Raw genomic sequence first — 27,276 nt, forward strand, 5'->3', positions numbered from 1 at the left:
GAAATTGTAAAGAAAAGGCGTTGGACAAGAAAGTGGGCAGGAACTATAAATTGGCTCCCATCTCCTTCCTGCGTAAATTAGGGCTCTGCTCCTTTCACTTTCATATCTTCGTGGCGCCATCTATACCTTTAAATTCCGGTAAGAGCATTCTCTCTCTCTCTCCGTTTTTCTATCTACCATTTTCTGTATACCAGTTTGTTCCTACTCCCGATTCATGAACATGAAATCAAAGGAATCTGTGTGCCCCTTTGATTCTTTGAAAAATAGACACCTGACCCAGATTGCCAATTGTATATATTTTTGGGATGAAAAATAGACGTGTAGGCCTTCTTCCAGTGTGTTGTGCTTGACAATTTGTGCCCATTTGGTTATAATCTCTGCAGTCGAAGGGTTTATGTTAGATATTATAATTAAATTTACCCTTATCAACTAGCTCAATTGGTGATTTAAGAGTTTAGTTCATTGTGTCAATTCTGGCTGTTACCTGAATATAATGAGATAACAGTGTTGCAAGGAAAAAACTTCGTTTTTATAAATTCATTACCAACTGTTTGTTCAGTATATTTGAGCTATGGGAGGGCATTTCACAGGCTGTTTGGTCACATTCTTGGTTCATCTTTTCAGTTTTTAGAAACAGAATCATTTAGAAGCAGTAACAGCTCTTTTTTCTCATATCTCATTTGTCAGAAACGCCCTTCTTTTTCTTGTTATTGCAGTATTTTATCCTCTTTTTTACTTATCAAATGCACAATAAATATCTAAAAATAAATAATCATAAAAATTTTGGGTATTTAATTTTAAAAAAAATAATTTTCATGAGTTCAAAGAACAAGAGACAAGAAGTGATCACCAAACCTCTTTCTATTTATCTTTTCGATAAAAAAGAAAGAGCAAAAGACAAGAAACAGTTACTAAAATTGGTTCTATTTTTCTTAAATAAAAAAAGTAAATGGAAACAAGAAATGAGAAGCATGATTCGAGAAGCAAGAAATGAGAATGTTACCAAAATGGACTCTTAATGACTTAGAATGTTTTATTGCTTCCTGAAAATGAAAGAGGAAGAATTGCTTCAGATTCTTAACATAAAAACAAAAAGTGCTCAATCTTTTGAACTTTTCATTTATGGATAAGTTTCGTCCCATTCTGATTCCCATTTGTTGATTTCTAAATGCTCAAGCCAGGGTCTTAAGTCGAACTTGAGAAGTTAAACGAGATATAATGCCTGAAGACTGGACCGTTGTTGGTCGTATATGATGATCCCTCTGACCAACAGTCCTTGTCTTTAGATGAAACCGGCAGCACGGAGGAGTCACCTGCTGAAACCAGGCTGTCCCTGGATTCAAATAATGATGCAACTCCATATATAGGGCAAAGGTTTCCTACTCATAACTCTGCTTATGAGTTTTATAGTGAATTTGCAAAGAGATGTGGCTTCCCAATCCGAAGACACCGAACAGAGGGAAAAGATGGGATTGGGAAAGGCCTTACAAGGCGCTATTTTGTTTGCCATCGTGCTGGGAACACACCTAATAAGACACCAACTGAAAATAAGCCTTAAAGGAATAGAAAATCCCTCGGTGTGGATGTCAAGCATATATGAGAATAAGCAAAACAATGGAACTAGGACCACCAGAGTGGCGTGTCATTGGTTTTGCAAACCACCATAATCATGAACTATAGAACCAAACCAAGTCCGTTTCCTTCCAGCATATTGAACAATTTCTGAGATAGACAAGGGCCGAATTCTTATGTATGCCAAATCAGGAATTTCTGTGCAGCAAATGACGAGGTTCATGAGCTAGAGAAAGGTGTGGAGCCAGGATATTTGCCATTCACTGAGAAGGATGTAAGAAATCTACTTCAAACATTTAGAAAATTAGATAATGAAGAAGAGAGCATTGACCTATTGCGAATGTGCAGAAACATTAAGGAAAAAGATCCGAATTTCAAATTCAAGTATGTGATCGCCAAACAACAGGTTAGAGAACATTGCCTGGTCATGTGCCTCATCCATTCAAGCTTATGAGACATTTGGTGATGCAGTGGTCTTCGATACCACACATCGATTGACTGCATTTGACATGCTACTCGGGATATGGGTTGGAATTAATAACCATGGCATGCCTTGCTTCTTAAGTTGTGTACTTCTTCGGGAGGAGAATTTGAGATCATTTACATGGGCTTTGGAGGTACCAGAATTTTAATATTATTCCTTTGTCAATCAGTGTATCACACTGAGCATGTAACTTTTTCTGATAATTATAATATTACTTATCCTTGTCTTCAACTCTAGAAAATAAAAAGAAGTATTCTCAATGGTAACATAATCGGTAGAAGATTGCAAGTATTTGATTGTTTGATCTGAATTTGAATAGTTAGGCAAGAAAATGGATGCACAACCCGTGACTTCAATGATGTATACAAAAGTCATCTTTATCAATTTTAATACTAGGCTTTAATTCTTGCATTATATCTTCTTAAATTAATTATAATTAGAAGTTTTGAGGAATCTGAAATTGTCAATGCATCTGCTTTCCTTCTTATCTTATGTTAGTCAACTTGCAAGCTCTCAGGTTTCATCTACTATTATGAAATAATGAAGTTTAGTATCCATGTCATTGCCATTTTTAATATCAAATTTCCTTCATTCATTATGGCTGAGGGGGTGGACATGACATCTATTTAAATAGTTCACCACTCTCAATTATTTTATTTGTTTGTTTCTTCTGTGCTACGAAAGGTAATTCATGGGGTTCATGAATGGGAAGGCTCCACAGACAATATTAACCGACCAGAATGTGTCTCAAAGATGCCATAGCGATGGAACTGTCAACTACTAAGCATGCACTTTGTATTTGGATGATTGTGGCGAAGTTTCCATCCTGGTGTAATGCTATTCTTGGAGAACGTTACAATGAGTGGAAAAGTGGATTCTGTCGATTATATAATCTGGAGTTAATTGAGGATTTTGAAATAGGGTGGAGGGACATGGTGAATTCCTTTGGTCTGCATACTAATAGGCACGTAGCCAACTTGTACAGTCTGCGTTCTCTTTGGGCATTGCCATTCTTGAGAAACCATTTCTTCGCTGGAATGGCAACCATTGGCCAATCAAAAGCAATCAATGCTTTTATTCAGCGATTTTTGAGTGCACAGACTCGACTTGCTCAGTTTATTGAACAGGTATGCTGATTTATCTCACTGTTTCCATTGCGTTAGATATATCTGACCTACTGTGACAATATTTATCCAGTGCAGTTTTGGAATTCATAGCTGTTTGTTTGATAATTCATCTCTTTCATTTCCTCTTTGTGATTAAAAATGTAGGGCCAAGTTAGCCTATATTGAGCAATGTCAGTGCAATGCAGGCAATCATCGTTGATGTTGGTTTTCAGTGCTATTATTATTTTGATATCATAGGATTTGAAGATTGCTTTCATGTATTATGAACAAATATTGAGTCTATCCTTGGGTATTGTAGAATTACCAAGTTTCAAAATAATATTTTGGAGTGCGATTCTTTCAAACATAAAAAATCCATAGGAGAAACGTTAAGTACAAATAATGAAGGCAACCCTACCGATATAAAATGAAACATAATTACATAAACAACTGTATAATCATAGTCAAAGTTCTCTTTTGTTATATGTATACATATATATTCATAGTCAAAGTTCTCTTTTGTTATATGTAGACATATATATTCATTGAAAAGTGGGGCTATTCGGAACCTACTCCTTGGTTGGATTATGCTAATAACCCACCTCACTTACCTTCAAGGAAGGTTTCACGGTCCAAGACCAGCTGTATGGGACAAAAGTTTAAGGATACAACTGCATAAAATAACCAAACCCAAAAAAAAGGGAGCCAAATTAAAGAAAAAGGTTTCATCATCATTATTATTATTGATAAGAAATAAGGAGTATATTAGTAAGGTGAAGAAGAGACCACAAAAGAGCAACTTAGGGTGAGGTTGGGAAACCCCCACCTAGCAAGCTAACGAATAAGGGTTTTCCAATTGTTTAGGATTAATAGAATGACTGTAGTTATAAAAGAATTTAGGATTGTTTGAAACCCACCAAAAGAAGCAGTATGTTTTGTCGAAAATAGCATTTTACCCTAGGTTTTTTTTTTAGTAATTTCATGTACCCTAGGACTTCCCATTGTCTATTTAGTTGGCTTGTTCTCTTGTACTTTGTGTATCAAACCAATAATAAAAAATAAGTCTCAATCGTGGTTTTTTCTCCCTATTCTAAGATTTTTTACGTAAACTGTGTGTTCGTTTCTTGTTTTCTCTTTTCATCATGGTATCAGAGCAAGGGGACGAAACCCTAGCCGTCATCGACGAGAATCGACCACAACCTTCTTCAGCAGTCATCGTGGGGATCAGTGGGGCTGTGAATGTCGATATCACAGCAACCGTCCAAGCAGCCGTCGAGCGTTACCTCCAAGCCACGTTGCCTCATCTTATTCCAACTGTCGTTCATGTCCAGCAGTCGGTCGAAGGAAGCCAGCCGAGCCGTTTGCCTCAAATCGGAGCGTCGATCAGTGGTCAGAACCGTTCAATCTTCGAAGCCCAGCCGATTGGAGCCGCTCCTTAGCAGATCGCGTCGAGCCCAGCCGATGCGTCGTACCCAGAAGTCGTGGCTGGATACCCTCGATCGCGTCTTCCACCTGCGCAAACCCTAGTCGATGGACAGTTTCAGATGATTCCGGTGCAGTCCCTTCAGTCGCAGCCTTCAGTCGGGATTTTCTCTAGTTGAGCTGAGCCAAGCAACTTGTCGGTCAGAGGTTCCTCGTTTAGCCGCACCAACTCTGGCCCTTCTTTCCCTTTGGCTCCCTCCGCAGCGTTTGATGCTCGGGGCTAGGCTCCCTCAACCGATCTCTTCCAACCAGTGATGGGACCGGGGTCTAATGAACAGAAAATTCCAGCTGCACCTTGTAGCAGCGGCACGACTTAATGTCTTAGCGAGATTCAACATTGTTTGCTTATCTCCAACAACAAGCAGCAGACTTCGGAACAATCCTTGGCACAAATCCACAACTAGAATTCTACTCTGAGGATCTGGTAACCTCTTTCTCTATTTTACCCAATACGAATTATTTGTTTGGTTTGATGGTCAATTCTACAGGGTTCATCATTGGAGAAAAGTTGAATGACCAGGATTATTTTTCCTGGTCACAATCAATCAGAATGACACTGGAAAGGAGACATAAGTTTGGGTACTTGACGGGGGAGATACTAAAACCCCAACTGAGTGATCCACAAGAACGTATTTGGAAAGGAGAAGACTCTTTGTTACGGTCAGTTCTTGTTAACAGTATGGAAACCCAAATTGACAGACCATTACTGTATGCTGCAACCGCCAAGGATATTTGGGATACTGTGCATAAGCTTTACTTAAAAAGGCAGAATGCGTCTCAACTGTACACTACGCAAGCAGGTCCACGAATGCAAATAAGGGACCATGGATGTAACATCCTATTTTAATAAACTATCCCTGTTGTGGCGAGAAATGGATCTTTGACGAGAAATAGTTTGGAATTGTGCACAGTATTTGAAGATTGAAGAAGCTAATCGGGTCTCTGACTTCTTAGCTGGGTTGAACTCTAAATTCGATGTCGTTCGAAGTCGAATATTGGGCCAACGACCTATACTCTCTCTCATGGAAGTGTGTTCAGAGATACGGCTGGAAGATGACAGATCGAGTGCTATGAACAACCCAGTTAGCACTTCAACTGAGGCTGCGACCTTTGCTACAAAATCTTCCAGCTCTGACGGCGATAAGAAACCCACCCCTGTCTGTGACATTGCAAAAAGCCGTGACATACAAAAAACCAGTGTTGGAAGCTACATGGACGACCTTCGAACAGTAAACGTCGCCAGTCACATGACAAATCAAACCTTGGACATGCCCTTGTGAGTGATTCAACAAATGAGAATTCTCAGCATCAATCCCCAACAGATAGTAAGACCAATCTAAGTACAGTTGGGGTTAGTGCCATCACATAGTCAGGTACGATTCAATCTTTTGGCTTTATTAGTATTAATGATAAAAAACCTTGGATTGTTGACTCAGGGGCTATATATCATCTTACTGGCTCATCTGATCAATTTCTTTCATACTGTTCGAGTGCTGGTAATGAACGGATTAGAATCGCAGATGGGTCATTTGCCCCTGTTGCAGGGAAAGGATATGTGTCTCCGTTTGAGGGTTTGGTACTGCGTGATGTATTGCATGTTCCTAAGATCTCATATAATTTATTGTCTATAAGTAAAATTACAAGAGATCTGAGTTGTCAGGTAGTTTTTTCACTCGGCTCTGTTTTATTTCAGGATTTGAGCTTGGGGACGACGATTGACACTACCCGACACGATAGGAGGTTCTACTTCCTGACTGATGATACTTCCTCTAGGAATGATTATAGGACTAGTCTCGTTTCTTTAAATTTTTCTACTTTTGAGAATGACTTTTTGTTATGATATTATCACTTAGGACATCTAAATTTTCAATACATGAAATATTTGTTTTCGCATTGATTTTGCAATATTAATATATCTTCTTTAAACTGTGATGTTTGTATTCGTGCCAAACAGAGTCGTGTCTCCTTTCACTCTCAGCCCTACAAACCGTCCAGACTCTTCACCTTAGATCATAGTGATGTCTGGGGTCTTTCACCAACCACTACCTCCACAGGGAAACGCTGGTTTGTCACCTTTATAGACGACCACACTCGGCTTACTTGGATCTTTCTTCTCACTGATAAGTTCGATGTGTTGTTTGTATTCCAATAATTCTATGCTATTGTGGAAACCCAATTTAATGCAAAGATTGGTATTCTGAGAAGTGACAATGGGCGAGAGTTCTTTAACGCCTCTTTCTGGGACTTCCTCACAAAGTTCCTCACTAAAGGGATTATCCACCAAAGTTCGTATGCTTATACTCCCCAGTGAAATGGGGTAGCCGAGAGGAAAAATCGTCATTTGGTGGAAGTCGTTCGTTCCTTAATGCTATCCACATCTCTCTCATCTTACCTATAGGGGGATGCTATTCTCACTGCCGCTCACTTAATCAACCGAATGCCCTTTCGAGTTCTCAACTTTCAAAACCTGTTGGATTGTTTTAAAGAGTCATACCCAACTACTCGTTTAATCTCAGATGCGCTTTGGGTATTTGGCTGTGTTGCCTTTGTTCATTCCCATGGTTCAAACCGCACGAAATTCACCCCTCGTGCTAAAAAATGTATCTTTGTTGGGTATCCTCTCCATCACCGTGGGTAAATGTTACCACCCGTTATCTCGCAAATATTTTGTTTCCATGGATATCATCTTTCTTGAGGATCAACAATTCTTTCCCATTAGCCATCTTCAGAGGGAGAACTCTAGTGAAGAGGCTAACTGATCCACGTCTATAGTTCCTTAGAGTCATCTCCGATTCCTAAACATATCGACCCTGTTCTTCCTACCAACCAAGTCCCATACTATAGGAAGAATCTTAGGAAGGAAATAGCGCCACCTGTCGCATCTCCGGCTCCAGTCCATGAGTCAGACCTAACATCAGGTACGTGTATTCCTGAAATTAATGATATGGATACTTGTGCTGAGACTAATGGTTGCAGAGAGAAAAAAGGCGAAGAAGGTGCTGACAGCACCACTATGGCAGATGGAGAGACAACTGCGAATAATGATCAGGAAACAAGTCCGGAAAATGAGAATGATACTAGAGATGGTGATGATATGAAGGGGACCTCTGAAGGTGAAACCCCAGTTGAGGAGACAATCGATCACAATAGGAAACTTGACAGTATGGAAGAGCATGATGCATCCCTCGATCTCCTGATAACCTTGAGGAAAGGCACTCGATCATGTACGAAGTACCCTATGCACAGTTACATGACGTACAGTAACCTGTCACCCGAGTTTAGGGCCTTTCCCACCAGTCTAGATACAGGGATGGTACAGAGTAGCATACAGGATGCGATGGAAACTCCTGAATGGAAGGCTGCTGTCATGGAGAAATTGAGGGCATTTGAGAAAAATGGAACGTGGGATCAGGTGATTCTACCCAAAGGACACAAGACGGTTGGGTGCATATGGGTCTTTACTATAAAGTATAAGTCTGATGGAACGATTGACTGATACAAGGCCAGGTTGGTTGCCAAAGGCTTTACTTAAACCTTTGGTGTGGATTACCCTGAGATGTTCTCTCTCGTAGCTAAGCTTAATACTATCCGGGTATTACTGTCAGTTACAGTGAACAAAGATTGGCCTCTGCATCAACTGGATGTAAAGAATGTATTTCTCAAAGGGGAACTTGAAGAGGAAGTCTACATGAGTCTTGCCCCCGAATTTGAGGATCAATTCAAACACCAGGTATGCCGACTAAGGAAGTCTCTATATGGGTTGAAATAGTCTCCGAGGGCCTGATTTTTGTAGATTTACCACCTTTGTCAAAGGACAAGGATATACCCAAGGGCACTCAGATCACACACTGTTTACAAAGAAGTCAACTTCAGGAAAGGTTGCAGTTCTCATTGTGTTTATCGATGATATTGTGCTTTCTGGTGATGATGATGATGAAATTATGAGACTTAAAGCAAAGATGGCCAAAGAATTCGAGATTAAAGACCTACTATTGACTTACTAAAAGAAACATGAATGACTGGGTGCAAACCTATTGACACCCCGATTGAATATAATTCAAAACTTAGTAATACAGGTAACAGTGTCCCTGTCAACAAAGAGAGGTATCAGCGGTTAGTTGGGAAATTGATCTACTTATCTCACACGAGACCTGCTATATCCTATGCAGTTAGTATTGTCAGTTAGTTTATGCAGGTTCCTTATGAGGAACATATGACAGCAGTTGAATGCATTCTACGATATTTGAAGGGAACACCTAGTAAGGGTTTGATGTTCAAGAAGTCCGATAAACGTAGCGTTGAAGCTTACACTGATTCTGACTGGGCAGGGTCTGTTGTTGATAGAAAGTCAACATCTGGATATTGCACATTTGTCTGGGGTAATTTATTGACTTGGAAAAGAAAAAAACAGGGAGTTGTGGTAAGAAGTAGTGTTGAGGCTGAATATCGGGCCATGAGTTTAGGGATATGTGAAGAAATCTGGTTGATGAAAGTGTTGTCAGATCTTCATCAAGGTAGCGAGCTTCCAATGAAACTGTTTTGTGACAATAAGGCAACAATAAGTATTGCAAATAATCTAGTTCAACATGACAGAACAAAACACGTTGAGATTGACAGACATTTCATCAAGAAAAGACTAGACAATTGAAGTATATGCATTCCTTATGTTCCTTCAAGCCAGCAAGTTGCAGATGTGCTCACAAAAGGGTTGTTCAGACAAAACTTTGATTATTGTGTAAGAGTTGGGCCTTATTGATATTTACGCCCCAACTTGAGGGGAGCGTCAAAAATAACATTTTACCCTCGGGTTTTTTTAGTAATTTCATGTACCCTAGGGCTTCCCATTGTCTATTTATTTGGCCTGTTCTCTTGTACTCTATGTATCAAACCAATAATAAAAATAAGTCTCAATCGTGGTGTTTTCTCCCTATTCTAAGGTTTTCCATGTAAACTGTGTTCGTTTCTCGTTTTCTTTTTTCATCATGTTTCACATTGTTACAAATGAATCAAAAGGTAAAAACTCGTCTTAAAAAACCTGTTTGGTTTATTTCTCTTCAGATGTGTCAAAGAAGTCATCTAGCTGCACAACTCCAAATAACCTTGGCTTTTTCTTTGAGATTCCACCCACCAAGCTTCATTCATCAACCACTCATCTATTTTGGTACGAAGGCAAGTTTGGACCCTAACTTCAAACTCCAAAATTCAATCTTTTAGGTCATAGGGAAATGCAAGAAAAGATGGTCTACGTCCTCATCCTCTTTGAAACTGCAAACACAAACCGAAAGAGACTAGTCCCACTGAGGGATTTTTCTTTGCATTGCAGATTATCCATTCCATTGTATTAAGATTTGTGTAAGTTAAGCATGAAACGAACAACTTCACCATTTTAGGGATCAATACGTCTAATCAAGTCAATTATGGGTGAACAAACTCCTCTAGGGGTGGTTAAACTTCATAAAGGCTAACTTGGATTTTAATCCCCCCAAATCTTCAAGGCTCCATCTCATTTTAGCATGATCAGTGTTCATGATTATCCAATTAAGCTTATCAACCAAGGATAACTGCCCAACGCCCAATCATACAAGCCCTTTCCCAGGTCGGGGTCCCAAGTCTGATGATGAGGAACTCAATAATATGTGACAATGATTCTTTTAAATGGAGATAGCATACAAATCAGGGTAGGGTAGGTAAATGAGCAAATGGATTAGGGTCAGCCCATTTATCCTCCCAAAAACAAAATTTCCTCCCATTTTCCACTTTGGAAGAAATTGACTCGAGAAAGCCCGCTTTGTCCTTATCAATCTGTTAGGATCCCACCTAACAAGAGGGTACTCAAGAACACATTAACAACTCAGGGACAATGAAATGTAAAATTATATGGATTAACAATGTACTATGATATCATAAGAACGGATAACAAGATAAATCCTACCCTTTCAAGAGGGCTAGTCTCTCCCAAATTCTGAAAAGAAATTCCACAAAATTCTTCATCCCTCCTCTCAACCCACTCCCTCTAATTATAACCAAAAGCCCTAACCAAATCACTATCTAATTACTAATTTGCCCCGTTTAATACTTATCATAATATTTACTAATAATCCTACTATTCCTAGAACTAGGGGTCTTACATTATTCTGCCCTTCGAAGACACCTTGTCCTCAAGGTGTGCTTACAAAACACAACAAAAATTTAAGTTTGTTTGTCTGTCTGTCTGTTTGTTTGTTTTTTTTTTTAAAATTTATTTATTTAACATAATGAAAATAAAGAACCTAAACCAGCAGCCTTCTCATCAACCTTGACCACAAATTGGGTTTCAATTTCTTCCCTTGGGCTCAACCAGGCCCAGTCCTCAACCCGTGAATCCATATTCTTCTTTCTTCATTTCCACTGGCGTTGTTCTTCTCTAATGGGCTAGGCCCATTCTCAATTTGTTGCCCAAAACAACACAGTAGCCTTTTCTTAAGTAATCCCCACTTTCTATATAGAATATAACAACCCCTTATTGCCCCAAATGTTTCTTCAAACGACGGGCCCATACATCATTATCTTTCTTAAATGTAACCGTGGACTTCTAGTCATCCCAATCCATAATCAAGCTCAGAACCATGCAATCTTTTGTTTTTTGTTTTTTTTGTTTTTAAAATTCCGTGGCCTTGTCTCCAGATACAATTTCCTTCTAACCTCAAAAACAAGATGGGCTTCCATTGATTCCCTTGTCTTCAGCCCGTAAAACAGCCCAAGAACACAAAATTTCCCAATCATATTTCTTCTCATTAGACATGTGAACGAGCCCATCTTCACGCCATCTGTACTTGTGTTGAAAATTGAAGTTTCTCCTCTCTTCAGTTTTGGAAAGCCATTGGGCTTTAACTAATGCAATTGGATATGGCCCAATAAGCAACTAAGGACTCCACAATAGTTTTGGACCTTTCTTCTCACGATACATGTGATCATGGTAAATAGATAAATAGCCCAAGCAGGTCCAGCCCATTATGAAGTCGAAAATCCTGCTGCCACCGTGTCCCTTTAATGGCTCCACACACGATTTTCCTCTCCAAATTCCTCAATTTAAATTCTACTTCCTCAGTTGAGATCAGGCCAAAATAATGGGCCTCAATTGTATTTGAAATAAACTCAAGCCCATTCGAAAAATTACCGCCCACATCCACATAATTAGGGTTAGTTATTTTTGCCTCAAATTCCCACTTTCTTATCATCTTTTGCCATATCATTGTCTTTTTTTTTTCCTCCACGAAATTTATCCTAACCTTCATCCATCGCGCCGTCTTCTTCATCTCTAACTGCATGCCTCCTATCGTTTCAAGCAACGCTGTTGTCAATCTCTCTATCATACGCCAATAACCGTTGATGTTCGGCAGTTCAGATGGTCGTTCAACTCTGTCGCACATCATCCTAACCTTTTCTTCTTGCCATCGGCCTCCCCTGTTATATGTCTCCTTATCCGATCACCATAACTTGACCTTGTCTTTGCTGTTCAGTGCCTCCGATCTCATCGTTCTCCCACTGTCTTCGACTTTGCGCAATCGTTAGTGAGTCCTTCAGTCGTCGTCGTTTCGTCTGTCGATTGCTTTGCCATCTCAGCCAATCAACCGTCGGCGTTTTCTTTCTCCCCTTTGGCCAACGCTTTTTCACTTGAGTCTTCATCTTTGGCCCCATAAGCAACCCTAGCTGACCTTCCTCCGAATTTTCTCGATGGTTGCCCTTCCTCGATCCTTTCACTCACTCTTCACAGAACTCGCACCCACTCCTTCCTCGAAATTTCACCTCTAACCATGTTGGTTTTTACCGTCGGTAATGTTCTCCCTTGATTTCTCCTTCATGGTCATTGTTCTCCAGGCTCTCCACAATCCTTTCATGCCATTTCCAACGACCTCTTCCCTAAAATTTCATCTTTGCTCGATTCGTCATTTGTCGCCTTTTTTTTTTGGCCACGTCCTTGGTTTTCCAGTCATTTGCTCGTCGGATCTCCTTTTCTCACGTTTCTTCTTCCGCACACTCCTTCGCCTCTTTGAACACAGGTTTGTCGTGATGTTCTCCTTTTTTTCACGCCATTCTTGTTCCATCCCTGTTTTTATCTGGGGCTTCTCCTTCCTTTTCTTCTTGCCTGATCGATCCATTCCCCCTCGTTTTTCTGGAGGTGCCCTAGGGTAGGACCTTTGTCTTCAGGCCACTTTTCGAACTCGTCTAGGTAGTTTTCGAACAATGTTTTCCTTCTCTTCTTTGATGGCTGCTAGTCTTCTTTCTTCTCTCTTTGTCTTCACATCCTTACAGGTAACCCTTCATTGTTTGTTGCATTGATTCTAGGATCTCAAATACCTTCAAAAGCTTATCACACATTGCATCTGAATCCTTAGCGATATTCCCAGAACGAATGGGCTCTGATACCAATTTGTTAGGATCCCACCTAACAAGAGGGTACTCAAGAACACATTAACTCAAGGACACTGAAATGTAGAATTATATGGAAATTTATTAACAATATACTATAATATCGTAAGAACAGATAACAAGATAAACCCTAGCTTTTCGAGAGGGCTAGTCTCTCCCAAATTCCCAAAGGAAATTCCACAAAATTCTTCATCCTTCCTCTCAACCCACTCCCTCTATTTATAACCAAAAGCCTTAACCAACTCACTATCTAATTACTAGTTTGTCCATTCTAATACTTATCATAATATTTACTAATAATCCTACTATTCTCAGAACTAGGGGTCTTACACAATCTCTTTCCATCATCTATTACCCTTTAGGTACTTATTCACAATAGGCAACCACTCATGAGAGTTGGGAAATTTGTACGGATGACCCAATGTCAAATGACCAATTTTTTAAAAATAAAGTCAATTGACCCTCTATTGACATCATCGTCATACCAAATTACGTAGATTGCCCTCACAAGTGCCTCACGAGGTAAGTCTCGCTCTCGTCTGATTAAACACTCTCGCTCTCGCTTGAAATTCTTTGGTTTGATGTGATTGCTTGTCATTGTACGAATGATTTGATAATTTTCATGACGGAAGCCTCAAATCAATAATACCTAACACAATACAATGATGATTTCTTTAAACTCTAAACTCCATTTCAACGGTGATTACTTATCTGGTTTTCGACGGTGTTTTATTGAACGAAGATTTTTCGAACGAGATTTTCAAGACGAGACTTTTTCAGAACGGAACAGGTTTTTCAGAAAGGTGTTTCATTATTTTGAGTCTGTTTAATTATTTTTGCTGTATTATTTCTGGAAAGGTAGCATTACGAAATTTTGTATTGGGAGAGAGAGAGCGAGAGATAGAACGAGAGTGAGAAAGAGCAAGAGTAAGAGTAAGAGTGAGAGCAAGAGTAAGAGAGAGCGAGATTACACTTCAATTGCTTGTACAATTTAATGACAAATGTTCTCTTGTTTTGTATGATGACAGAAAAGTGTCTACTTATTTGATATGGAGGTGATTGGGATGAGAATGAAAGTTCGTATATTGGGGGAAAGTTAACAGGAATCATTGTGCTTGTTTTATTGAAATATGAAGAACTTAAATCTCACATTTACAGGGTTACAAATGTCAGTTTATCAGAGTTTGATATTATATTGAGAGTTAAATATAAACTTATGTTGGGCGTGAATTCCAAGTTGATTGTATTCCTGTGTTTATTGTACTCATACGTAACATTAATTTCTCACAGTTAAATTCAGCATCATTTGATTCTACTAGGAGTTTTAGTCCAAGTGGGAGTTTGTTGGATGTTATGTCCTAAAACTCGTAGTTTGTAATATCATATTCTTGTTCAATAAAACTGTTATTGAAAATCTTTAGTAAAATTAAATTATATATTCATGAATCCAATAAACTAAGGATCCGAGACTATTAAGTTTAAGTTTCAACTTTATGTGGTGGCATAAATGTGGATCAAGTTCAAATATATTGCCAAAATGGTCTATAGTATATGAATAAGGTTGGGCTCTTATTCTGGGGATAGTATGGATGCGTCTCATTTTGTAGTTAGTACAAACGATGTGATCCTAAACCGTTCATGTGGAGATATGAAAGTGGGGACATCCTATATAAAGAGTTTACATAAGACTGAACCATGAAATAGTCACTTTTTACGTTCTAAATACTGTTTTATGTATAAAATTGACTATTTCGTTAATTGATGACTTATGTAACTTAATCTTAATCCTGAGCTAACTATGAACTCCTGTTCACTCGAAATTATCCTTAGATCTGCATAAGTGAGGGCAGCTCATTAGGGTAAGATCAGGTGGATAGTTGGGAACATAGGGTGCAAGACGGAATTCACTCTTACCCGTTATAGGGATAGTAGATAGATTGTTTCTTTTAGTACTGAATCTAGGTCTTGAACAAGGGCCCCCACCATCTCTTTGGCTCGAGAGGAGTTCGGTTTATAGGTTGGACCTTAAATCCATTGTTCATTAGAGGATCAGTGGAACTTAAGAAATAAGATGTAGTATTGGGAGTAAAACGATTTTTATGACTCAGCCGAGATTACGAATAACCTGTGAAAGATTAACTTACTAATCATGGTTATATCATATGGACACACATATATCTATAGTGATGGGAGTGCAACTACGAGACTATAGTGGAATGATCTATAGGTTCATTAGGTTTCCCTACTAGCTCATATTGAATAAACTTAGAACAGTATGATAGAATGATTCGAATTAAATGAAGAGAGAGAAACCGACAAGTATATGTGATATAGTGGTCGGTTTTCAGTTTAGAGATACAACTTTAATGATTAAATATGATTTAAATATAAAAAATATGAATACGTTCATATTCGGAAGCTCGAAAATAATGGAAATGGTCAAAGATGTAAAAAGTCAAAGAATTGACTTTTGACTTTGAAAAGTCAAACTTTAACCGATTTTATATTCAAATGTGATTTGAATTTCGAGAAAATGAATATGGATTCATGCTCGGGAGGTCAAAATTAGTCAACACAGAAAAATCATAAAAAGTCAAAATGTTGACTTTTCAGTCAAAATTTGACTTTGACAAAATGACCATTTTGCCCTTTGACTAAATAGTGGGAAAATCCAAACTTTTTGTTGGATAATTCCACTAATAAGATAGTGGGCTAGGTGTTGGCTTATAGTGGAGACATCAAGCCCACTTAGATAGTGAATTTTGAGGTGTTGGGTTTTATGAATTTGTTTCATGCAATTTTTGCATGGTTTTTTTCTATAAATTTGGGCTTTCAATTTGAATAGAAGACTTTTTGATAAGTTTCCCAAAATTAGTTTCTAAATTGGGTTGGAAAAAATCAAATTTTTCGAGAAATAACAAAACCCAAACCCAACCCAAAAAAAGATCCATCTCCTATTTCCATCTCCTTCTCTCTTTTGCTTTCTTCATCCATCGGGTCCCACAACCCGGTTCTAAGTCCAGAGAATAGTAGGTCAGCTCTAGTGGTTGCTCGGTTCGTGTTCAGGCGAATATAGAAGCATTTTGGGAGTTTCAAAGGTAATATTTCAAAAAACCCTAATTAATTAATTTAGGGTGTATGTTATTTTCTGTGCAATTAAAGTAAAATTGGTCCTCAATTCTGCTGCAGCCATCAAAGAAGCATAGAGAATATTTCTCATATCCTCAACTTCTTGAGGTGTCTTAGGACATTGTTCATTTGACAGATGAATTCCATGTTTGAAAGGCAATAGATCCTTTTTGGAATTTTGCATTTTATATCTAGACAACATTTTGTCTATATAAGATGCTTGAGACATGGCTAGTGTCTTGTTCTTGCGATTCCAAACAATTTGGATTCTAAGAATATACTGTGCATTTCCTAAAACTTTCATTTGGAATTGTGTATCTAGCCATTGCTTGACGTCAGTAAGATATCATATATCATTTCCAATGAGTAGAATATCATCGACATATAAAACCAAGAACACTACAACATAATTAATGATTTTTTTGTAAACACAAGGCTCGTCAACATTCTGTTCAAAACCATAAGATTTGATTGCAGTATCAAACCTTATATTCTAGGATCTAGAAGCTTGTTTTAATCCATAAATAGATTTCTCAAGCTTACAAACCTTTTGTTCTTGATCCTGAACTATAAACCCCTCTGGTTGAATCATATAGATACTCTCTTCAAGATTGCCATTAAAAAAGGTTGTCTTGACATTCATTTGCCAAATTCATAGTCATAAAAAGTTGCAATGGATAAGAGTATTCTTATCGACTTTAACATTGCAACGGGAGAGAGAGTTTCTTCATAGTCCACTCATTCTCTTTGGGTATAACCCTTTGCCACAAGTCGAGCCTTAAAAGTCTGTATTTTACTGGCTTGATCTCGTTTTCTCTTGTAGCCATTTGCAACCAATTGGTTTTACATCACTTGGTTTATCTACAAAAGTTCAGACTGAATTAAAGTACATTGACTCCATTTTGAGGTCCATAACTTTTATCCACTGGTCACGGTTCACATCATTCATTGCGATCAATGGATCCTCTATGCCCTCATCAGGTATGATGATTTGAGTTTTAGCTAAACCCAAATAACGGTCAGGCTGATGAACAACCCTCCCATTACGTCGAGGCATTCTCAACTCTTGAGAAGGATGTGACTGACCAGAAATACTAGCTTTATCTACTACTTTAGTAGATGAACTAGGTATATTTGTAGCGTCTTTTGAAATTTCTTTCAACACTATTTTACTGCATTTGATGATTTCTAATGTGGTCTTCCTCTAAGAATGTGGCATTTGATACAAATACCTTATTTTTTCGAGGATGATAAAACAGACCAACCCTTGTTTCCCTTGGATAACCTACAAATAGACATAACTTTGAACGATGTTCCAATTTCTTGGGATTTTGTACCAACACATGTGTTAACAACCCCAAATTCTAAAGTGACGTAAACTACTTTTACACCATTTCCATAACTCATAAGGTGTTTCTGAAACACCTTTAGAGGGAACGTTGTTCAAAATATGGACAACAGATTCAAGTGCATATCCCTAAAAGGAATCAGGCAATTGAGCATAGCTCATCATAGAGCGAACGATATCTAATAAGGTTCGGTTTTTTCTTTTTGATACATCGTTCTACAAAAAAAACTTAATTTAATTGCCAAAACCTAAAAGCCATTTTAGTTTCCAATCTCAATTTTATCTAATAAACTGATACACACCACATGCAATTGAGTAAAATTAAAACATGCTCTGATACCATATGATTGAAAAATAGGCATGCGCAGCGGAATTGAGGACCAATTTTACTCTAATTGTACAAAAAATAACATACAACTCTAAATTAATTAATTAGGGTTTTTTGAAATATTACCGTTGAAGCTCCAAAAATGCTTCTATCTCTGCCCGAACACAAACCGGATAACCACTAGAGCTGATCTACTATCCTCTGGACTCAGAACCGGGTTGTGGGACCCGATGGAAAAAGAAATTGAGAGAGAGATGGAAATAGGAGATGGATTTTTTGGGTTGGGTTTGAGTTTTGATATTTCTAAAAAAATGGGAATTTTTTCCAGCCCAATTTAGAAACTAATTTTGGCAAAATTATCAAAAGTTCTCTATTCAAATTGAAGACCCAAATTTATAGAAAAACCATGCAAAAATTGCATAAAACAAATTCATAAAAACCCAGCACCTCAAAATCCACTATCTAAATGGGTTTGATGTCTCCACTATAAGCCAACACCTAACCCATTATCTTGTTAGTAGAATTATCCAATAAAAAGTTTGGATTTTCCCACTAACTTTAGTCAAAGGGCAAAATGGTAATTTTGTCAAAGTCAAATTTTGACCGAAAAGTCAACATTTTGACTTTTTATGATTTTTTTCCGTGTTGACTAATTTTGACCTCCCGAGCATGAATCCGTATTCATTTTCTCGAAATTCAAATCACATTTGAATATAAGATCGGTTAAAGTTTGACTTTTCAAAGTCAAAAGACAATTCTTTGACTTTTTACATCTTTGACCATTTCTATTATTTTCGAGCTTCCGAATATGGACGTATTCATATTCTTGATATTTAAATCACATTTAATCATTAAAGTTGTATCTCTAAACTGAAAACCGACCACTATATCACATATGCTTGTCGGTTTCTCTCTCTTCATCTAATTTGAACAATCCGAATCATTCTATCATACTGTTTTAAGTTTATTCAATATGAGCTAGTAGGGGAACCTAATGGGCCTATAGATCATGGGCTCCAACAATCCGATATTAGCTGGCTAAACTCTTTTAGACGGAGCTAATCAACATTCATTAACTAACGGGTTATTCCACTATAGTCCCGTAGTTGCACTCTCCTTACTATAGATATATTTTTGTCCATATGATATAACCATGATTAGTAAGCTAATTCTTCACAAGTTGTTTGTAATCTCGGTTGGGTCATAAAAACCGTTTTACCCCCAAGACGACAATCTTATTCCTTAAGTTCCACTGATCCTCTAATGAACAATTGGTTTAAGGTCCAACCTATAAACCAAATCCCTCTCCGACCAAGGAGAGGGTGGGGCCCCTTGTTTAAGACCTGGATTCAGTACTAAAGGGAACAACCTATCTACTATTCCTATAACGGGTAGAAGTGAATTCCGTCTTGCACCCTATGTTCCCAGCTATCCACCTGATCTTATCCCTGAAATGGGAGGCTTATTGGGGCTAGCGATAATGAGCTGCCCTCACCTATGCAGATCTAAGGATAATTCCGAGTGAACAGGAGTTCATAGTTAGCTCAGGATTAAGATTAAGTTATCTAGGTCATCAATTAACGAAATAGTCAATTTTATACATAAAACGGCGTTTAGAACATAAAAAGTGACTATTTCATGGTTCAGTGTAAACTCTTTACATAGCATGTCCTCACTTTCATGTCTCCACGTGAACGATTTAGGATCACATCATTTGTACTAACTACAAAATGAGCCGCATCCATAGTGTCCCCAAAATAAGGCGCCCAACCTTATTCATATACTATAGACCATTTTGGTTATATATTTGAACTTGATCCACATTTATGCACTACATAAAGTTCAAACTTAAACTTAATAACCTCGGATCCTTAGTTTATTGGATTCATGAATATAGAATTTAATTTTACTAAATATTTTCAATAACAACTTTATTGAACAAGAATATGATATTACAAACTACGAGTTTTAAGACATAAAATCCAACGGCTTGAATATGAAGTCCCTCTACAATACATAAGGAATGATGATGATGTTCGCTTCCTTCTTTTCGAGAATACCTTAATAGACTTCAGTTATCTGTAACGCTGAAATCAAATCAGGACAAAAATATTAGAATGGAGTTTGGAAATGTGAGTTATGATGATACAACTGTGGACAAATAATATGAGGAATCATATCAGTTTTGTCAGGAAGAGGAGGATATTCCATTGTTTACCAATGCTGTACAATCAACATTATCACTAGACAATGACCACACTAATCCAACAAGATTGAATTCAAAATTGGGCAGTACTTCGGTTGTTGGTAATTAGAGACCATCTAGATTCGATTATATGTATTGTGGTAATTCAGAGCAAAGTTGTGGTCCTTCATTGGATGTTAATGAGCAACCAACATGATTGAATGAAATGGATCGTGATCATGGAGATGTGCATCGTTCTACAGCAGTTTTAGTGGTTCCACCATTTGTGTATTCAAGTCATAGGGCAGAGTTGATTATGCCTGATACCTCTTCATCTTGGACAGAGGACGTTGAAGTTGGTCAACTATTTTTGAATAAAAGACTTGAAAATGAGATTATCTATTTTGTCCATCAACAAAAATTTTGAATTGAGAGTCGGGAAGTCAACCAAATCTTTGTTCACTGTCAAATGTATTGGGGAGACTTGTAAGTGGAGCATTCGTGCAGTGCAAATGGTAAAGTTTGATATATTCAAGATCACAAAGTACTGCAGTTTGCACACATGTTCCATTAGAATTCTGAATCACGACCATAGACAAGCAACTACTACGGTTGTTGGTCAGTTGATTAAAGATAAGTTCACGGGAATATGACGTATTTATAAACCTTGTCATATCGTTGAGGATATGAGGAGAGATTATGGCGTGAACATAAGTTATGATAAAGCGTGACGTGCAAGGGAAGTTGTGTATGATCTCATTAGAGGTACATCGGAATACTCATACTCCATACTACATGATTATGGAGAAGCGTTAAAAATAGAGAATCCAGATACAGTTTTTGAGATCGAACTTAAAGATGAGGTGCATTTCAAGTATATGTTTATGCATTAGGGCCGTGTATTAGAGGTTTCACAATTTGTCGGCCTGTGATAATTGTTGATGGGTCGCACTTGAAAAGAAAATACAAAGGCACCATGTTGGTTGCGGTTTATATGGACAGGAACAATCGATTATACCAACTAGCATATGCAATAGTGGACAATGAAACTGATCGATCATGGAAATGGTTTATGTCAAACTTGAAATGCAGTATCGGAGAATTCGATAATCTTGTGTTTGTGTCTGATCGATTGGTATCTATCAGCAATGCTATTCGTGCATTTTTTTCCACGACATTTCATGGATTGTGCACATGGTACATAGAACAAAATCTTGTTACAAACTTTAAGGATAACATGGTTATTGGTATATTTAGAGATGTAGCAAGGGCATTTCGCATGACAGAGTTCCAGAAAAAATCGGACGAATTCCGTAGTTTTCGAGACGGTACTGTCATGAAATATTTAAAAGACATTTGTCTTCAAAGGTGGGCACAGGTTTACCAAATAGAACAAACATATGATAACATGACATCCAACAATGCAGGGTGTTTCAATTCGTTGACTAAAGAGTATCGACTATTGCCCATAGTATGCTTGATTGAACATGTTAGAGGAATGCTCTAATCGTGGTTCTACGAATGGAGGAATTTCTGGGCATCTCGAACGACATTGCACTCTGAGTACTGTGAAACTCGATTGGCAAGTGAGGCCGATAAGGGAAAACGATATCGGGTTGAGCCTATTGATTGTTATCGGGTCCACGTGCGAGATAATCGATTGACGGTATTGTCAATCTTCACAGGAAGGAATACATGTGTAAGGAATTTGACTCACTTGGTATCCCGTGTTCGCATGCAATTGTTGCTGCCAAGGAACGAAATATACCCATTCAGAGTCTTTGCAGTCGATTTTATACAATGGGCTCTCTAATGACTACGTATGCAGAGCCTATAAATCCACTTGGGCACATCTGAATGGAAGAGACCTCTTAGATATGTAGAAAAGACTATCCTTCCTCTGAAGTTTGTGGTACAAGCCAGAGGACGGAGAGTGAGAAGAATACCATCCAAAGGAGAATTTTGAAGACAAATGAAATGTGGTCGGTGTGGGAATTATGGGCATAACCGCCAAAATTATAGTGAACCGCTCAGATCCGTGCGACGTGATGAAAATGCCAGAAACTGTGACACAAACACCTCTCATCTAGTTTAGTTTATAACTAACTTCCGTTCGTAGAACCACGATAGGCATAATTAATCACGATGGGACAAAAAGCTGATGACAGTCGAATCCGAATTAAGTTGACAGCCGTTAACGATCACAAGTACGATCAGCTTTTTGTTCACAAATATTCGGCGCATTAGTCATGAATTAAAGTCGTCCCATCTGTACAATCATGAGAGAGAAGCCGCCGTTCACCTTGGATGTCTATAAATACCAAGGGCAGCCTTCACCATGGGTAATAGTTGATACTCTTTAGTTAACGAATTGAAGCACTCTGCACTGTTGGATGTCATGTTATCATATCTTCGTTCTATTTGGTAAACCCGTGCCCACCTTTGAAGACCGATGTCTTCCAGATATTTCATGACAACACCGTCTCAAACACTACGGAGTTCGTCCCATTTTGTTTGACACTTTGTCATGCGAAATGCCCTTGCTGCATCTCTAAATATCCCAACAACTGTGTTATATTTAAAGTTTGTAACAAGATTTTGTTCTATGTGCTATGTGCACAATCCATGAAATGTCGTGGGAAAAAATACACGAATAACATCGCTGATAGATACCAACCGATCAGACACAAACACCAAATTATCGGGTTCTTCGATATTGCATTTCAAGTTTGACATAAACCATTTCCATGATCGATCGGTTTCATTGTCCACTATTGCATATGCTAGTGGGTATAATCGATTGTTCCCGTCCATAAAAACCACAACCAACATGGTGCCTTTGTATCAAGTGTGACTCATTAACAATTATTACAGGCCGACAGCTTGCGAAACCTCTAATACAAGGTTCTAATGCTATAAACATATACTTGAAATGTACCTCATCTTCAAGTTCGATCTCAAAGTCTGTATTTGGATTCTCTATTTTTAAAGCTTCTCCATAAGCATGTAGTATGGAGTATGAGTATTCTGAATTACCTCTAGTGAGATCATACGCGGCTTCCCTTGTACGCCACGCTTTATCATAACTTATGTTCACGCCATAATCTCTCCTCATATCCTCAACGATATGACAAGGTTTATAAATACGTCATATTCCCGTGAACTTATCTTTAATCAACTAACCGACAACCGTAGCAGTTGCTTGTCTATGGTCGTGATTCAGAATTCCAATGGAACATGTGTGCAAACTGCAGTACTTTGTGATCTTGAATATATCAGACCCTTCCATTTTTGCTGTACGAAGGCTCTATTTATAAGTTTCTCCAATACATTTGACAGTGAACAAAGATTTGGTTGATTTCCTGACCTTAAATTCAAAATTTTTGTTGATGGACAAAATAGATAATCTCATTTTCAAGTCATTTTTACTAAAAAATAGTTGACCAACTTCAACGTTTTCTGTCCCAGATGAAGAGGTACCAGACATAATCAACTCTGTTTTATGACTTGAAGACACAGATGGTGGAACCACTGAAGCTGCTGTAGAACGACGTATATCTCTATGATCACGATTCATTTCATTCAATCTCGTTAGTTGCTCATTAACATCCACTGAAGGACCACAACTTTGCTCTGGATGACCACAATCCATATAATTGAATATAGATGGTCTCTCATTACCAACAACTGAAGTACCGCCCAATTCTGAATTCAATCTTGTTGGATTAGCGGTCGTTGTTTAGTGATAATGTTGATGGTACAATGTTGGTAGACAATGATCCTCTTCCTGATGAAACTGATATGATTCTTCGTATTGTCTTTCCACAGTCGTATCATCATAACTCACATTTCCAAACCCTATTAATATTTTCGTCCTGATTCGATTTCAACGTTATAGATAACTGAAATCTACTAAGGTCTTCTCGAAAAAGAAGGAAGCGAACATCATCATCATTCCTTATGTATTGTGGAGGGGCTTTATATTCAAGCTTATATTTAACTCTCAATATAAGATCAAACTCTGAAGAACTGACATTTGTAACCCTGTAAATGTGAGATTTAAGTTCTTCATACTTCAATGAAACTTGCACAATGATTCCTGTCAACTCTCCAAGAGAACATTTGTTATTAAGTTGTACAAGCAATTGAAGTGTACTCTCACTCTCTCTTAATCTCGCTCTTTCTCTTACTCTTGCTCTCTCTCTCAATACAAAATTTTGTAATGCTACATTTCCAGAAATAACACAACAAAAATAATTAAACAGACTCAAAATAATGAAACACCTTTCTGAAAAACCTGTTTCGTTCTGAAAAAGCCTCGTCTTGGAAATCCCCGTTCGAATAATCTCCGTTCAACAAAACACCGTTGAAAAATAGAGAAGTAATCACCGTTGAAATGAAGTTTAGAGTTTATATTGTGTTTAGGTATTATTGATTTGAGGCTTCCGTCATGAAAATTGTCAAATCATTCGTACATTGACGAGTCATCACATCAAACCAGGGAATTTCAAGCGAGAGCGAGAGTGTTTAATCAGACGAGAGCGAGACTTACCTCGTGAGGCACTCGTGAGGGAAATTTACGTAATTTGGTATGACGATGATGTCAACAGAGAGTCAATTGACACTATTTTTTAAAAATGGGTCATTTGACATTTTGGACTCAAAAAATAGGTCATCCGTACAAATTTCCCATGAGACTTCCAATCATAAATAGTAGTGACAACCCTTCCCCAAAGGGCTTGATGTTCAAGCATAAACCTCACTTACATTAGGAGCACTCTATTTCTTTTTCTTTTTTTCTCTAATAAGAAAAACCCCACTTCCTGCCACAAAAACCTCTTCTCTTGGTGAGAGTTCTCTTGGCGAATCAGGTGCCATTTTCCCATTTCTTCATTTTGATTGGTGGTGTCATTGCCAGTTTCCATATGGATGTTTGGGCTACCATCGCAAACACTGTATTATAGAAATGAACACTTATCTTTCTCATCCATAGCAACCAACGGACTTGGCTTTTTCTTGTTTAACCTATAAATTTAAACTGCAGATCCGTTGTGTTTTTTATTCACTTGAGATGTGCTTTGGCACTTGTTCCTTGTCATAGAACCTAAATATCCCCCTCTCCCTCCCCATTGACTTCTCTCACTCCCCCATCAACTTTGGATCTGATTTTTTTTTCTTACATCACTTTTCCCCCCGCTACTTATTAGTTAAATGCATTCCTACCCTGGCTAGATCATGTTCATAATTGTTTCCTAATTGATAGAAAAGTTGTGTTACTATACGTATAATATGACCTCATCGTTTTGATCTTCTGCTTGGAGTCTGAATCAGTCTAGGGTAGGTGGTGGTATATTGAACATCCATTAGAAGGACAAAAGAACGAATACAAAGGGTAACAGTCACAGAAAACAAGGGATGAAGATAGCACAAGGATACAATAACCAAAACAAGTGAATTTGTAAGACTCCTAGTAGTATAATTAGTAAATAATTAGTAGCGAGCATATTCTAGTAATTAGACATGAAATTTGTTACTTCTTTTGGGTTATAAATAGTATGTGAGAGGAAGGTTAGAGAGTGAAGAATTTAGCAGGATTTTCTAATTTGGGAGAGTCTAGTCCTCTCGAAAGGGAGTTCATTTTTCAATATATTTCTATATTGAATTGTTCTCGAGTTTATTCCAATGCATCCAAACTAAACTAGTTGATTGTTTTTGGGTTTTATACTTCAGAAAACTGAACTGACCTATAAATGGTCAGTCGGCTTGCACTCCCATCTCCAATTACGAGTAAACAAGACAGAGTAATGTCCATAAAATACACTCCTGATCCTTGGTTGGCTATTTACTCAACTACAGATAATGAGAAACCTACGTTTGGTTTGGATGCAAGTATGATATTGGTTTCTCCTTTCCAGATACCAGATAGCTATCTTCCCGTACGATGGAGAAGGATAAGCATGCCCTGGGCAAAGCTCCTTCCAAGTACTGAAATGATCGATCATGCTGAAAGGATTCAGGTGTTGCAGAGCATGGTGACAAATCTTGTTACTACTGAATCTGCAAAGTCCAGAGAGAGGCTTGATATCACAACCGAGCAAGTGTCGCTCCTCTTATCCATCCCGCACGGCGCGAGGGAACATCCCACATCATTGCCAGCCTCTAAAGGGATGTTTCTACCCTACACAGCAACTTGTAACTTTTGTTGTAAACTAAAACTAGGAAACAGAGTGAGTTACGGGAAGAACATTCTGCATGGAGCGAGGCCGAGTGATCAGTTTAAAGGCTAATGAGGTTAGTTTCACCTGTCATTAATTTTACAGGAATGGTGTTGTGCCATAAATATTTACTTGCAATTCTGTGATATTTATAGTAATTTGACCTTAGTAAAAACACTTTTAATATATAATGAACCAAACAAATTTATATACAAAATACTTTTGAGAAAAAAATTTCACATATGAGTATTTTTATTTTACACTGTTTTTATAAAAAATGTTTAAATGAAAATTAATTTTCGAATAATATATTTTTTGAAGTCAATCAAACAAACCATTAATTGGTTTTTAACGGATGAGAAACGTGTGTGAAACACGAGTTGAACTTGGTGATTGAATCTTGAAAGCTTAAAACTTCAAAATTCTTTCATTTGTCTTCTTGATGTTATCCGTTGGTTTCAAAACGTTTTTGGAGGCTTCAGAAAAGGTGCGACTAAGGGTGTGTTTGTAATACATTTTCAAGTGTTTAATTTAAAAATTAAGTTATTTTGAAAGAAATTGGAATGTGTGGTAATCACTCAAAATTACTTTTCAAGCGTATTTTAGTTATTTTTTTTTTTAATAAAAATCGTTTAAATAAAAATGAGTTTTTTTTAAAAAAATACTTTTTTTTAAATCAATCCAAATGTGCTCTAACACTATATAGGCAAACTTGAGAAATAGCTAAAAAGTTGTTTTTCACATAATATTCAGACAGTTAACCTTAATTCAAACTCGTTTTGAAGTGAGGAATTGGATCATGCAACATGTTTTTAGTTTTCATTTTGAAAAAATAGGCAAATAAAAAAAAATTAGAAAAATAGCATCTAACACCCAACTCAAGTGCATATACATTTCTTGATGCATCAAGAATGCCCTCAAAATGAAGACTTTTGTTTCCTTTAATTAAAATATTTGTATCCAAATATCCATGTCCATATATTTCAAATATTCAAATACTAATTTCAAATTTTAATTT

General features: G+C 37.6%; 1 protein-coding gene across 21 annotated transcripts; it reads left to right on the forward strand.

The window, feature by feature from the left end:
- LOC120083707 (protein FAR1-RELATED SEQUENCE 11-like) lies at positions 1–26,445 on the forward strand. 21 transcript variants are annotated; one of them, XR_005483512.1, is made up of 7 exons: positions 1–138; positions 1,182–2,189; positions 2,741–3,183; positions 4,315–6,220; positions 6,338–6,384; positions 25,774–25,844; positions 25,959–26,440. XR_005483512.1 is itself a non-coding variant. In XM_039039553.1 (5 exons), exons 3-5 carry the CDS (start codon positions 2,797–2,799, stop codon positions 25,996–25,998), a joined length of 474 nt encoding a protein of 157 aa, XP_038895481.1. In that variant the 5' UTR covers positions 1–138; positions 1,182–2,189; positions 2,741–2,796; the 3' UTR covers positions 25,999–26,445. The 21 variants fall into 21 exon arrangements, 6 of the variants coding, with proteins under 6 accessions (XP_038895481.1, XP_038895480.1, XP_038895479.1 ...); XR_005483508.1 differs by having other exon boundaries at positions 4,315–6,017; positions 25,774–25,876; positions 25,959–26,439; XR_005483507.1 differs by having other exon boundaries at positions 4,315–6,017; positions 25,959–26,439.
- The last annotated feature ends 831 nt before the right edge of the window (positions 26,446–27,276 follow it).

This window comes from Benincasa hispida, chromosome 8 (genome assembly GCF_009727055.1).
Source record: "Benincasa hispida cultivar B227 chromosome 8, ASM972705v1, whole genome shotgun sequence".
Taxonomy (NCBI): domain Eukaryota; kingdom Viridiplantae; phylum Streptophyta; class Magnoliopsida; order Cucurbitales; family Cucurbitaceae; genus Benincasa; species Benincasa hispida.